This window comes from Pteropus vampyrus, unplaced genomic scaffold (genome assembly GCF_000151845.1).
Source record: "Pteropus vampyrus isolate Shadow unplaced genomic scaffold, Pvam_2.0 Scaffold144, whole genome shotgun sequence".
Classification (NCBI taxonomy): Eukaryota; Metazoa; Chordata; class Mammalia; order Chiroptera; family Pteropodidae; genus Pteropus; species Pteropus vampyrus.
In genome coordinates, this window is record NW_011888925.1 from 1561667 (window position 1) to 1574764 (window position 13098).

The 13098-nt window shown below is 38.9% G+C and overlaps 1 protein-coding gene and 1 pseudogene across 1 annotated transcript in view; both read left to right on the plus strand.

Annotated features, from left to right (window-relative positions):
* RTN3 (reticulon 3) overlaps positions 1-13098 on the plus strand; it is a 49608-nt gene that overhangs the window by 31537 nt on the left and 4973 nt on the right. Inside the window, exons 2-4 of the mRNA XM_011368693.2 lie at positions 9683-9890; positions 12030-12168; positions 12600-12669. Coding sequence (XP_011366995.1) covers positions 9683-9890; positions 12030-12168; positions 12600-12669 — 417 coding nt within the window. The remainder of the gene's footprint in view (positions 1-9682; positions 9891-12029; positions 12169-12599; positions 12670-13098) is intronic.
* On the plus strand, positions 2147-2262 carry LOC111745007 (annotated as a pseudogene).

Consider the following 13098-nt stretch of genomic DNA (forward strand, 5'->3'; position numbering starts at 1 on the left):
CTTTTCACAAAATGGCAACACAATAAAAAAAATGGGCAGAAAAGATTCTAACACTTTACAATAGAAGATATATAAATGACCAATGATCCAATGAAAATATATTCAATATCACAAGTGTTCATAATTAAAATCAAAATAAGATATCACTACACATCCACCTGAATGGCTGACATTAAAGACTGACAACACCTAATTTTGATGAGATTATGGAGCAACAGAAGCTCTCAAACTGTTGGAAAGAATGTAAAAATAGTACAGATACTTTGGAGAAAGATTGGTTGGTTTCTTAGAGAACTAACACATGCACCTACCCCATAATCTAGCAACTTCACTGTTGAGAAATGAAAACGTATTCATACAAAGTCTTGTATATATTAATAGCAGTTTTATTTATCAGTAGCTCAAAGCTGGAAACAGCCAGTCCTCCACCAATAGGGGAATAGGTTACCCGTGGTATAGCTAGTTATCTTTTGATACTTGGAAAAGATTAGATGACTCTCAGAAATTATGCCAAGTGAAAGAAGCAATACAAAAATAATTCATACTGCGTGATTTCCATTTAAGTGAAATTCTAGAACAAGGAAACTTCTCTAGGGAAGAGAATCAGCAGTGGTTGCTTCTTGGGGTGTTGGCTGGGCAGGAAAATGAAACTTTTGGAATGATGGTTATGTTCACTAGCTCGATAGGATTACACAGGTGTATGCATGTGTTCAAACTCTGAATGTATTTTGTATTCAGAAAAACACTGAATAATATCTAATTTTAGTTAATGACATGCAAGGTGAAGTAGATTTCTTAAATGTACTTTGAAATACATTTAAAAAATTAAAATGGACCAATGGACAGATAAGAGGGACAGATTATAAATTAGTAAAACATTAATGAATAGTGATGATGGTTATATAACAATGTAAATGTACTTAACATCACTGAACTGTATACTCTAATGATTAAGATGGTAAATTTTATGTTATGTATATTTTACCACAATAAAAATTAAAAAGACATTAAATGGTAAAATCTAAGTAGTGATTATGTGGGTGTTTATCCTGACCTCTGCAGCTTTGCTATATGTTGGGGGGAGATTAAATGTTAGGGAGAGAAAAGCTGTCCCACTTACTGATCAGTCCTCATTGTTTGCATGGGGAGACACTCACTAGAGCTGCCAGGAAAATGGAGAGCATAAGATCTCAAAGGTCAAGGGTATGTGTAGTTCATTTCTTTTGCTGTCAGCTTTTTTAGAAGAATTTCATGTCACATCATTATAGTCTGAAATTGTGTCATTTGTATTAACTTCACAGACTGTCAAAGAAGCATACAAATGCAAATGTATCATAATCATATGAGAAATGTCCTGTTGTAATCTGACTAGTAGGAAGATTGAATTATAAATGTGTACAAAGGGCATAAAATCACTTTAAATGTGTACAAAGGGCATAAAATCACTTATAAATGTGTACAAAGGGCATAAAATCACTTTAAATTCAATTGGGCTTTCGCAACTATTAGCAATTAACTCGTGTTTCATTTCATTTTAGATTGGATCTGATGTCTTCTGCAGCAATTCCATCAATTGCTAAGATGTTGAGTTCACATTTTCATATCTACCTAGCTATCTGTTGGGAAGGGGCAGTCAGTACCCTTTTGTTTTCTGTGCTTTATAAATCTGAAATTGAGGTCAAAAGGGATGTTAGGTTATTTTAGTGAATTAAAAACTATTTTTTCCTCACAGTATGAGAGAAACGCTAGTTTGAAAGGGGTTCCTACGAATTTCCTTGGCCTGCTGCCAGGTGTGTCCATGGCCAGAAGCATGTGCTTCGTTTCTCACAGTGACAGCTTTGTATTCTGTCAGAGCCATTCTGACCCTTCTGTGCCCTTTTGAGGGGACTGTTTTTGGTTAAGGGTAAATCTGTAGCAGAGCAGACTATTAACCCATTTTGGCAGCCACTAAATTTGGATCTGAGTTTATAAACATTAGCCAGTTTTTTTTTTTTTTTGCAAAAGTGGCATCAGTTATTATGAACTATTAATGTAAAAGTAACCAAAGAAAAATAAACAGGACGTGGTTCCACAGTGTAGCGGTTAGCCCGTCTGCTTTACACGCAGAAGGCCCTGGGTTCGTGCCCCATTGGAGCCACTGTCCATGGTCTGTGGCCATGCCACTCTGAACAAGCCGGATGTCTGATCTCGGAAGCTAAGCAGGGTCGGGCCTGGTTAGTACTTGGATGGGAGACCACCTAGGAAGACCAGGTACTGTAGGCATAAATAATAATTTAAAAATCAGTGGGAAAATGTTTGCATATTTTTTTTTTACATAAATAATTGTTCATATAAAAACCTAACTGCTGGTTTTCCCTTTATTAATGAACAATTTCCCTTTTGTGGTCATAAAGCCTGGCTCTTTTTTACTTATTTCAGCCACATTTAAACTTTCTTAGAGGTGTATCATATATTTACAAATTTTGAAAAACTAGTGCACAGAAGATAGAATGTGTTGTGCGAAACCTTGAGTTTGAGATTTTTTCTTTTTTTCTTTTTTTGTTTTAACCCCTAAGGCACCTGGTCTTCCTAGGTCATCTCCCATCCAAGTACTAACCAGGTCCGACCCTGCTTAGCTTCCAAGATCAGACGGGATTGGATGTGTTCAGGAGATTCTTTTTTTAGAGGGAGGGAATGTTATTAAAAGTGAAGTTAAAGCTGATTAACTACTAAACCTTGAAATTTTCTTGCACATCTGTTACTGTTCAGAATAAGCATTTTGAATAACCTTTCTTTTCTTCCTTTGAGGTGTGTGCTTGGGAAAGTAAATTACAGACAGTGACCTTTGGGAATATTTGAAGTTAGAATCAAACTCAGAGTTTTCCCCAAATTCAATTAAAAAAAAAAATGGGTTAAGAGTCAAGAAGGTTTGCTGCTATTCTCTCTTGAATTAGGAACTGGTGTCATTTTCCTTTGCCTCTAGATTACCATTGGATGTGTTAGTGCCCTCTGTTGATGTAAGACAGGTACTGCAGCTGGCATCCTTTATTATGTACAAGAGGGAGACATCCTCTAAAGCATTTAAAATAAAAGTAATATGGTCACATTTTAGAAGATTTGGAAAATAAAAGGAAGGAATCATAATTCTACCAGAAATATAAACATTTTCGATGAATACACAGATTCTTTGTCAGATGCTTTATCTGCCATTAGCAAAATAAAGATAACATAATTGATTTTACTTACATAAAGTTATAAAGAGACTCTTATGTATTGAAATGTATTCTCAGAAATAAAAGGCATAATTAGTACAGCACAGGACTTTAAACATATCGAAACACAACAATAGGTCTTTTGCAAAATTTCCATAGGAATTTTAGAACCAGTTTGTCCATTTCTACAACAAATACTAGATACTGGGATTCTGATAAAAATTGCATAGAATTATAGATAAATGTGAGGACAGTTAACATCTCAGCAATTTTTTATCCCCTCCCCCTCAACATCTTAGCAATTTTGAGTCTTTTAACCCAAAAACACAATATAGTTTTCCAGTAATTTAGGTCTTTATTAGTTTCTCTCAGCAGTGTTTTATAGATTTCAGTGTACAAGTCTCGTACAGCTTTGGCAGATTTATGCTTAAGTATTTCATATTTTTATGCTATTTTAAATGGTATTTTTAACTCAGTTTCTGTTTGGTTAATACTAATATATGGAAATATAATTGATTTCATACGTTGACCTTGTATCCTGCAACTTTGCTAAATTCACTTATTCTAGTAGCTTTCGTGTAGGTTATATCAGATTTTCTACATTGGCGATCGTGCCAGTGTTAAACCAATATTGCTCCCCCTCCCAAAAAAAAACCCACTTGGTCATGACGTAGTTTTTTTATATATTGTTGAGTTTGATTTGCTTCGTTTGTGTCAAGAATTTTTGCATCTATGTTCATGAGCAATAGTGGTCTGTAGTTTTCTTTTCCTATAATGTTTATGTCTAGTTTTGGAATCGAGGTAATACTGGCCTCCTAAAATGTATTGGAAAATATTACTTTCTCTTCATTTTTCTGGAAGAATTTGTGTAGAACTGGTATTATTTCTTATTTAATGTTTGGCAAAATTCCCTAGTGATGTCATCTGGACCTGGAGTTTTCTGTGTGGGAAGCATTTTATCTGTAAGTTTTATTTCTTTAATAAATATAGGACCTATTCTGTTTATCTCCCTTTCTTGAGTGAGCTTTGGTAGTTTGTGTCTTTGAAGGAATTTGTCTACTCCAACTAAATTGTCTAATTTGTTTGTATTACGTTGCTGATAATATTTCCTTATTATCCTTTTAAGATCTGTAGTGATGTCACCTCTCATTCCTGCTATTGGCGATTTGTGTATTTCATTTTTTTCTTGATCAGTCTGCTAGAGTTTGATCTATTTTATTGTGATTCTCAAAGAACCAACTTTGGTTTCCTTGATTTTTCTTTATTTTTCTGTTATCCATTACATTGATTTCTGCTCTGATTTGTATTATTTCCTTTTTTTCCTTTTACTTGGGCTTCAAGTTGTTCTTTTTCTAGTTTTTAAAGATTGAAGCTGTGATTGCTGATTTCTCATCTTTTCTGATAGATTCATACTATGTACTGCTTTAGCTGGATCTCAAATATTGATTTTCTGTCAGTTCAAAATTCTTTCCAAGTTTTCTGTTGATTTTGATTTTGATTTTTGTTGTTTAGAAGTGTTTTTAGTTGAAAAATATTGGAGATTTTCCCAATATCTTTGTTATCATTTCTAATGTAGCTACTTTCTAGTCAGAAAACACATAAAAATGACTTAAATCCTTTTGAATTTATTAGGGCTGTTTCATGGCCCAGGATTTGGTTTAACTTGGTAAATATTCCGCACGTTCTTGAAGAGAATGTGTATTCTGCTCTTGAGTTGGGGAGTGTTCTATAAATGTCAAGCTAGATTAATAGTGTTCAAGTCTTCTGCATCCTCTTTGGTTTTCTGCCTACTCATTCTACCAGATATTGATAGAGAGGTGTTGAAATCCCTGGCTATGATTCCATATTTGTCTGTTTTTTAACACTTACGAGATATAATCCACATATTCTACAAGTCATCCCTTTAAAGTGTACAGCTAAATGTTTGTCATCACCACTCTTCAATATTAGACCATTTTATTCCCCTCACAAAAAAGCAACCCCATACTTGTTAGTAGTCACCCCCCTTGTTCCACCAATACCACCACAGCCCTAAACAACCACTAATCTGCATTCTACCTCTATATATTTACTTATTCTGGAGTTTTATTTATTGAGTTTTTTATATAAATGGAATCATATAATATGTGGTCTTTTGTAATTGGCTTCTTTCACTTAGCCTGACGTTTTCAAGTTGTATCCATGTGGTAGCATGTAACATCAGAAGTTCATTCCTTTTTATTACCGAATAATAATTCCATTGTATGGATATACTACATTTTATTTGTGCATTCATCAGTTGATGGACATTTGGATTATTTTCACTTCTTGGCTATTGTGAATAATGCCTCTACGAACAGTGGTGTACACAAGTTTTTGTGTTATATTTTTATTTTATTTTTCTTGGGCATTTGCCTAAGTGTGGAATAGCTGGATCATATAATAACTATATGTTTTAACTTTTTGAGGAGCTGTGCTTACAGCCATTTATTAATGTGCTTATTGGCCATTTATATATCTTTCTAGAAATGTCTTTTCAGGTCCTTTGTACATTTTTCATTTGGGCTAATTTTCTTTTTTATTTATTGAGTTATAATTCTTTATACATGTGTATATATATATATTTTGGGGGACACAAATACTTTATCAGATATATAATTTGCAAATTCTTACTCTATGAGTTTTCTTGTCACTTTCTTGGTACTGTTTACAGCACAGGGGTTTTTAATTTTGATATAGTCCAATTTATCTAGTTTTCTTTCATCGTTTGTGCTTTTGGTATCATATCTGACAAACCATTACCTAACCCAGGGTCACCAAGATACACTCCTATGGTTTCTTCCAGGAGTTTTAAGACACTTTCTCACTTTTCTTAAATAACCATTTCGTGTCTTTTCTCTCTCCATAAACCTTCTTTGCCCTGCTGCCCCCACCCCCATCCATGACCTCAGCTTTTTGTTGAGGAAATAGAAGCATTCAGAAAGAAACGCCTCTGCTTCCAATCTTCAGATCTCTGCACCCCCTTCACTGGTGACTCTGACGAGGGTCAGCCCCTCGCCTGGGCTCCGGCTCTCCCTCCCTCCCTCCCTCCCTCCCTCTTGTACTTCACTGCTTCTGACCCCATCTTCAGTCCCTTCCTGTTTGCGTCTGCACACAAGCATGCTTTAGTGTTTCCCGTCTTTCAAAAACCCTCCCTTGGCTCCAGATGTGTCTGCTTCCTTCACAGCCGAACTTCTTGGGCATTTTCTCTCACATTGCCTCCCACGTTCCACCATGAATTACTCTCTAGCTCCCTCCAGTTGCTCATGTTCCCATGGCTCCCCTGAACAGCTTTGATCAGATCAGCAACTACCTCCCCATATTGCCGAGTTCAGGGTCACTATTTTCCTTATTCAGCCTCAGCAGAATTAGCCAGTTTGCACACCCTCCTCTGAGCTTCGTGATACCTCCCTCGTTCTCTCCTATTTCCTTTTGCCAGCTTCTCTGCTTGACTCAGTTCCAAATATTGGAGTGCCTCCAAATTAAGAGCTGGACCTTCTTCCCTATCAGTACTAGGTGACCACATCCATTTCAGTGACTTCTAAATATTTGTGTGCTGGTGACCTCCACGTGTGTACCTCCAGTTCACACGTGTTCTGTGTGCTCCACACTGGTGTCTCTGCCTTTTTAATAATGGTTATCTCTAGACATCCATCCCCAAAATTAGCATGCTCTGTTCTCCACTTCTCATCTCAGTAAGTGACGACACAGCCACTCATCTCCTCAGGCCCCAAATCTAGGGCTCATCCACATTCCATCACCTTCCACATCCAGTCCATCATCAAGTTCTGCCTGTTCTACCTCAGAAATGGAGCTCAAATCTGTCCCCTTTTCCCCATCCTGATGCCCCACCCTAATCTAAGTGACCATTGTCTCTTGCTTCAACCGCCATGTTAGCCTCCTGTTAGTCTCTGGCCCCATCTCAGTTCATCTTCTCTAAGTGCAGTAAAAGTGTTCCTCTTATTAAAATACGATATTCCCCTGTTTGACGTTCTTCAGTGACGTCCCATTTCCCCTGAGGGAAAATCCAGGCTCCTTGCTTTGCTCTCTAACGTGCTCGGTGATCCAGCACCTGCAGTCCCTCTGCCCTCACCGCAGGCCACGCCCCCTCGTCACTGCCTAGCGTCCACACCGGACTTCGGGCTTATGCGGACTTCGGGCTTATGCGTGTGGTGTACTGCCGCCTCCAAGGGGCACCGTTCACCCGTGTTATCGTTGTAGCTCTGAGTATTATGACAGTTTTCCAGCAGATGGCAGTAAAGTTCGTGAGGACAGGATGGCTTTTTCTGATTTGCACAAGGTAGGTTTACATTCAGGCTAGTGTCTTCATCCCTTTTCCTTTCCCTGATACATCAAAGTCTTTTTCTCTCCGGGCCCTAGCCTTATCCTCTAAGCTTTTCTTTCTTTCTCTCTTTCTGCCTTTCAAATATTCCAAACTTAAAGAATGACAAGCATAGGACAACAGAACTCCCATAAAACCTTCGCTCCAGTTCACCAGTTCGGAACATTTGGCCACTTTTTCTTTATCCCTCCCTCCCTCCCTCTCTATATAGATGACGTGTTTCTTCCTGAACCATTTAAGAGCTGGTCACAGACATTCTGCCCCTTCACCCCTAAATACTTTGGAGTGTGTTTCTTTCTGACGAGAATTTTTTTGTTTTGCATAACCACAGTATACCTACCAGATTTAGGGAATTTAACATTGATACAGTACTTTTATCAATTATATCGTCCACATTCAAATTTTGCCAGTTGTCCCAATGATGTCTTTCATAACTCTTTTTCCCCCCTTATCCAGTGTCCAGTCTGTGATCATGCTTTGCATTGATGTGTGGTCAAGTCTCCTTACTCACTTTTAACCTGATAAAAAGTTCTTTAGTTTTTCTTCGTCTTTCACACCATTGATATTTTTTGAAAAATGTAGGCCACTTGTGTCGTCGACTATTTCTCAGTCTGGGTTTCTCTTGGTGTTTTCTCATTAGGTTCAGGTTATATGTTTTTGGCAAGAATATCACAGAAGCGATGTTGTATCCTTCTCAGGAGGCACGTCGTGTTGGTTTATCCCATTCCTAAGCATTCTGTGTTGAAACTGTTCTTGGTCCTCTAAGCAGTCTGTGTTGAAACCGTTCATGTAGCTCTGTGAACTGAGACATATACATCCTTGGACTCTGTGGGGATGGCTCTCGTGAGTAGGCAGCATTCTGTTCGGCTTTTCCATTCAGTCACGTGGCCTGAGCTGCTTACTGGTTTCCTCTGTCCTTTTCCACATCACTGTCTAGGACTCTCGGCTTCCCATCAGTGATCACGACACCTCTTCTTTCTCCTAGTAAGTCCTAGCCGCAGTGTCGGGACCAGTGATTACGCCTCAGTACAATCAGCATATCTCTAGTGTTTTCTTAGTTTCAAGTTAGGTTGCTTGGCTCTAGCAAAGTTAGGCTTCAGCGGAGAAGTGGGTCAGCTGGAGTCAGATTCAAGTTCATTTTACCCTCAATCACAGTCTTCCAGGCTAACCATATTTCGATTATAGTTAAAATTGGAGTGTTTACTGCGTGTCATTTACAGTGCAAGCATTCTACATACATTAGCCTTATATATTCCTTGAAACAGCTCAGGAAATAGATGTCACTTTCTTCATTTTACAGGTTAGGAAACAAAGGGTTAGAAAGGTGAATTAGGGGAATGTAGCTAAAAATTACCAGGACTCATGCTTAGGTTTCTCCAACTCCAAAGCCCTTGCTCTTCCTTGTGAGCTGAATAGCACAGAAGGAACCACAGGAGAGTTTTTGAGATCTCTTCAGATAGAACTTACGCTTTTCCAGTTTGGATGTCCCCAACCATAAGACCCACCTACCTGGGACAGTCTTCATTTATATTTATTTCCTACCAGTTACTAATAGTGTCCCCACTCGTCTTCAAAAGTATGGCAGTTTAGATAATTACATGGTCCCAGACCCATGACCCTTCCTGAGTGCTCTTCAGACGAACAGAGACTGGTGTTTCATTGTAACTAACACCGATAGAGCTTGGTTTGTTTTTATTCACCACTTTCTCTGTCCCCAGCCCAATTTATACACTTCAGTTTAGCTTTGGTTTTATGTCTGTTGACCCAACTCATTTATAAGCGTGATTGGCTTAGTCTAGTCATGAGTTCTAGCTTTTACCGCATTTGCTCTACCATCGTTTCTGCTGAAACATTTAAGATAAACGACATTACATTCCATTGTACTTCAGTAGCTTCCTCCAAAAAGTAAGTTCCTAAGTTTTTATAAACCTGCCCAAAAACCAGAGGAACTTTTTGCAGAGTGAATCATCACCTATGGGGTAATGTGATTTTCACTTATCAGATCTCTTGAGGAGGGACACACCTACAATTGCACGCCCTCGTAACGCGCTTCCCAGGCACGCAGCCGGGGAGCAGCCCGGGCCTGTGGCCCGTGGGCGTTCGTGTGACATGTTCCCTTTTCTTTCGGCAGTGCACGATCTGATTTTCTGGCGAGATGTGAAGAAGACCGGGTTTGTCTTTGGCACCACGCTGATCGTGCTGCTTTCCCTGGCAGCTTTCAGTGTCATCAGTGTGGTTTCTTACCTCATCCTGGCTCTTCTCTCTGTCACCATCAGCTTCAGGGTCTATAAGTCTGTCATCCAAGCTGTGCAGAAGTCAGAAGAAGGCCATCCATTCAAGTGAGTTGAAGTATCACAGTAACACTCTACAGTTTAGGGAAGGGGGGTACACTGAGCCTGGTCAGGTATATAAAGAAGACCTGACTAAAAACCAAGAATTATCGGTACTCCTGCAGCTGAGCAGGAAACGTGAACTGTAAAGCGTGAGACCATCTTAAGAAGTGACAAGTTAGGAGCCAAGAGTTTTTTGACGAACTGGAGTCTCGCTTTAAGACAAAAGAGGACTGTCTTAATATCTGATCAGGGTAGGGAACACCAGGTGTCCAGGACAGCGCTCAGTTGGATGGGTCCCAAGGACAGGTTTAAGCCCCCACATACTTAACTCTTAAAATGGTTTTGAAATCTTGTTATCAAGGCTGTGCTCTTGGCGATATCAGAACTCGATGTGATTATGCTCACACTGGGGTTTATTACTGATTTATTGCTGATTTCCTCGTCATCTCTCCTGTAGTTTTCTTAATACCCGTGGGCGAGGGGGTGGGGGTAGGGGTGAGGACAAGTCTTGATGAAGTCAGGAGGGCACGCCTTTCCAGAATCCAATGGTCAGCTTTTCTGACTGTGCTGTAATTAAATGTATTCCTCACACTTTTCTTGAAAATTTTAGCCCATAAAAAATGTTAACATTAGCAAATGACACTTTTTTAAAAAAAACCTTTTATCATAGAGAAAGAAACCCTGTTGTGACCTCTTAGGACTGTGATGGAATAGGTGTCTAGCTGTGGCTGTCCTTGTATTTTCTCTTGGTGAAAATAAAAGGAATAATTTAAACTATATGTGGCATTTAAAAAGGCATTGCAAGTTAGTTTTAACAAATCAATATTAGGAATACCAGGTGCTGTAGGCGTTAAAAAAAATCAATAGTTGTTGAATGAATGAGTGAATAAATTTTTACTGTTTGCCACAAGCTCAGATGTCTTAGTGGGTTTTTCCCTCTGCATGACACTGTCGTGGATTTGTAAAATGTGTTTTGCTAAGTTGTATTAATTACAACATTAATTTCTATAACTTTCATATTTGGTGGTAAATAGAAAAGAAAAACATACCTGTTACTCTTCTGTTTTTCCTACAATAATGTAGGCTCTCTAAGGCAAAAGCAGTCTTACCTTTCCTGGTATCCCCAGCGCCTAACAGAGAGGTATTCAGTAGGCACTTGGTAAATACTGAGTGAATAAAAAAGTTACATCTCAATTCTCTAGTGTAAAGGTCCCTAACCCCTGGGCCCCGGACCAGTAGAGGTCTGTGGCCTGTTAGGGACCAGGCCACACAGCAGGTGGTGTGAGCAGCAGGCTAGCAAAGCTGCTTCTGTATTTGCCCCCACTCCCCAGCGCTAGCATCACCTCTCAGTCTCACCTCAGATCATCAGGCATTAGATTCTCAGAGGAGCGCCGGTCCCTGGTGCCAAAAATGTTGGGGACCGCTGCCCTAGTGCATCTAAGACTAAAGCCCAGGTCTTTTTTTTCCCTATAGTTTCAGTCCTATCAAGCTCAATATCTCCACCCTCCTTTTTGTGTTTTAACAAGTATTTTATAATGCTTTCCTTATTTTGAAATGAAATTCAGAAATAATATGTCTAGAAACAATTTTAAAAATAGATCATAATTGTGATATAAAGAAATGATAAAATAGCCATTTATAATAAAATAATATGTATTCCAGTCAATAGGTAATTGCTTGGACATGACTACACCAAAAAAAAAAAAAACCTGCATGTATAATCTCCAGTGCAGATGTTATTTTTCCAAGACGGTGAAAAAAATCTTAGTAAAGCTTAGCATAATCAAAATACAGTTTTAGAAAATTCAGGATATGTTAAAACTGTGGGGAAAAATAACTTGTGTTTATGTGTTCTGGGCTCTCAATAATTATAAATAGGTTCACCTTCATGAATATCCTGTGAGACAGTAAAAGTGATGCAGGACATAGGACAGCTTTTTATTGCTCATGACCGTCCCACACTTTGCAGGCACATCTGGCATCTGTGCCACTAAATGACAGAAGCTCCCGCATCCCGTAACAGCAAAAAATGCCCCTAGAGATTTCTAAAATGTGCCCTTGGGGGAATTTTACACTTCAGAGAACTGCTGTGCTAACAGAGGTCTTCTCTTTCCCTGTCTGTTGTGTGACTGTTTCTTCTGGAAGAGCCTACCTGGATGTGGACATCACTCTGTCCTCAGAAGCTTTCCACAATTACATGAATGCTGCCATGGTGCACATCAACAGGGCCCTGAAACTCGTCATCCGCCTCTTTCTGGTAGAAGATCTGGTTGACTCCTTGAAGGTTAGTTGCTTCTACAGCTTTTGGTGGTGAGGCAAATCAGGGACTCGGTTATAATTCAGAGGAAAAACATTAAAGAGGGTTTTATCAGGCAAAAATGAAAGTCTGCTTATCTCAGTCAACCTGTAAAAATGGGGACAGAAGTCAATAGAGAAGGTATCTCCTCACCTGGAGAACTAACATCAGAACAAGGGTGCTGTAGATGACAGAAATGCAATTGCAGTCTGTCTTTGGGCCTAAGAGAACTGCAGGCTTCTCGTACGCACCTTCAAACATATAGTGCAAGTGGGGTAACCTTCTTTTTGAAATTATTTATTTATTTATACATCACTAAATTTATGCAGATGTAATTCGCTAGTGGAAAATGGCGTCAGTTAACTTGAATTTTGCATTATAATTATTCCTGCTTAACCTTCTGACCTTGGCTTTCACAGCTGGCTGTCTTCATGTGGCTGATGACTTATGTCGGCGCTGTTTTCAATGGAATCACCCTTCTGATTCTTGGTAAGGCAGCAAGGAAAATGTCTCCATGCACCCTGAAATAATTGTAAGGGAAAGGGCGAAGAGAACGCCCAGCACGGCTCCAGTCCTTCCCCATGGGCCAGGCTTTGACATCCATAGAGACCTTGAACTAGATATTGAAGGAACCTGTATTTGTGGCCATACTTTATTAAATTGTCCTAACTATAAAGAGATATCAAAACAGCTAGAAGTAGAGTTGTCTAGACTTGACTTAAATATGGGGATCTTATGTGTAAAATCCATTTTCATAATTTGCAAATTACCTGTGGTACAAAGTAGGCAGCCTACGTTATCTGTATCTCACTGTCCTTAATCGAAGGTTCTAGCCAGAATCTCTCACTGAAGAAATTCTGTTTCTCTGTATTTCATGAGGAAAAATGTGTGTGCTACTTAAGTCCTGAGACTCGATGA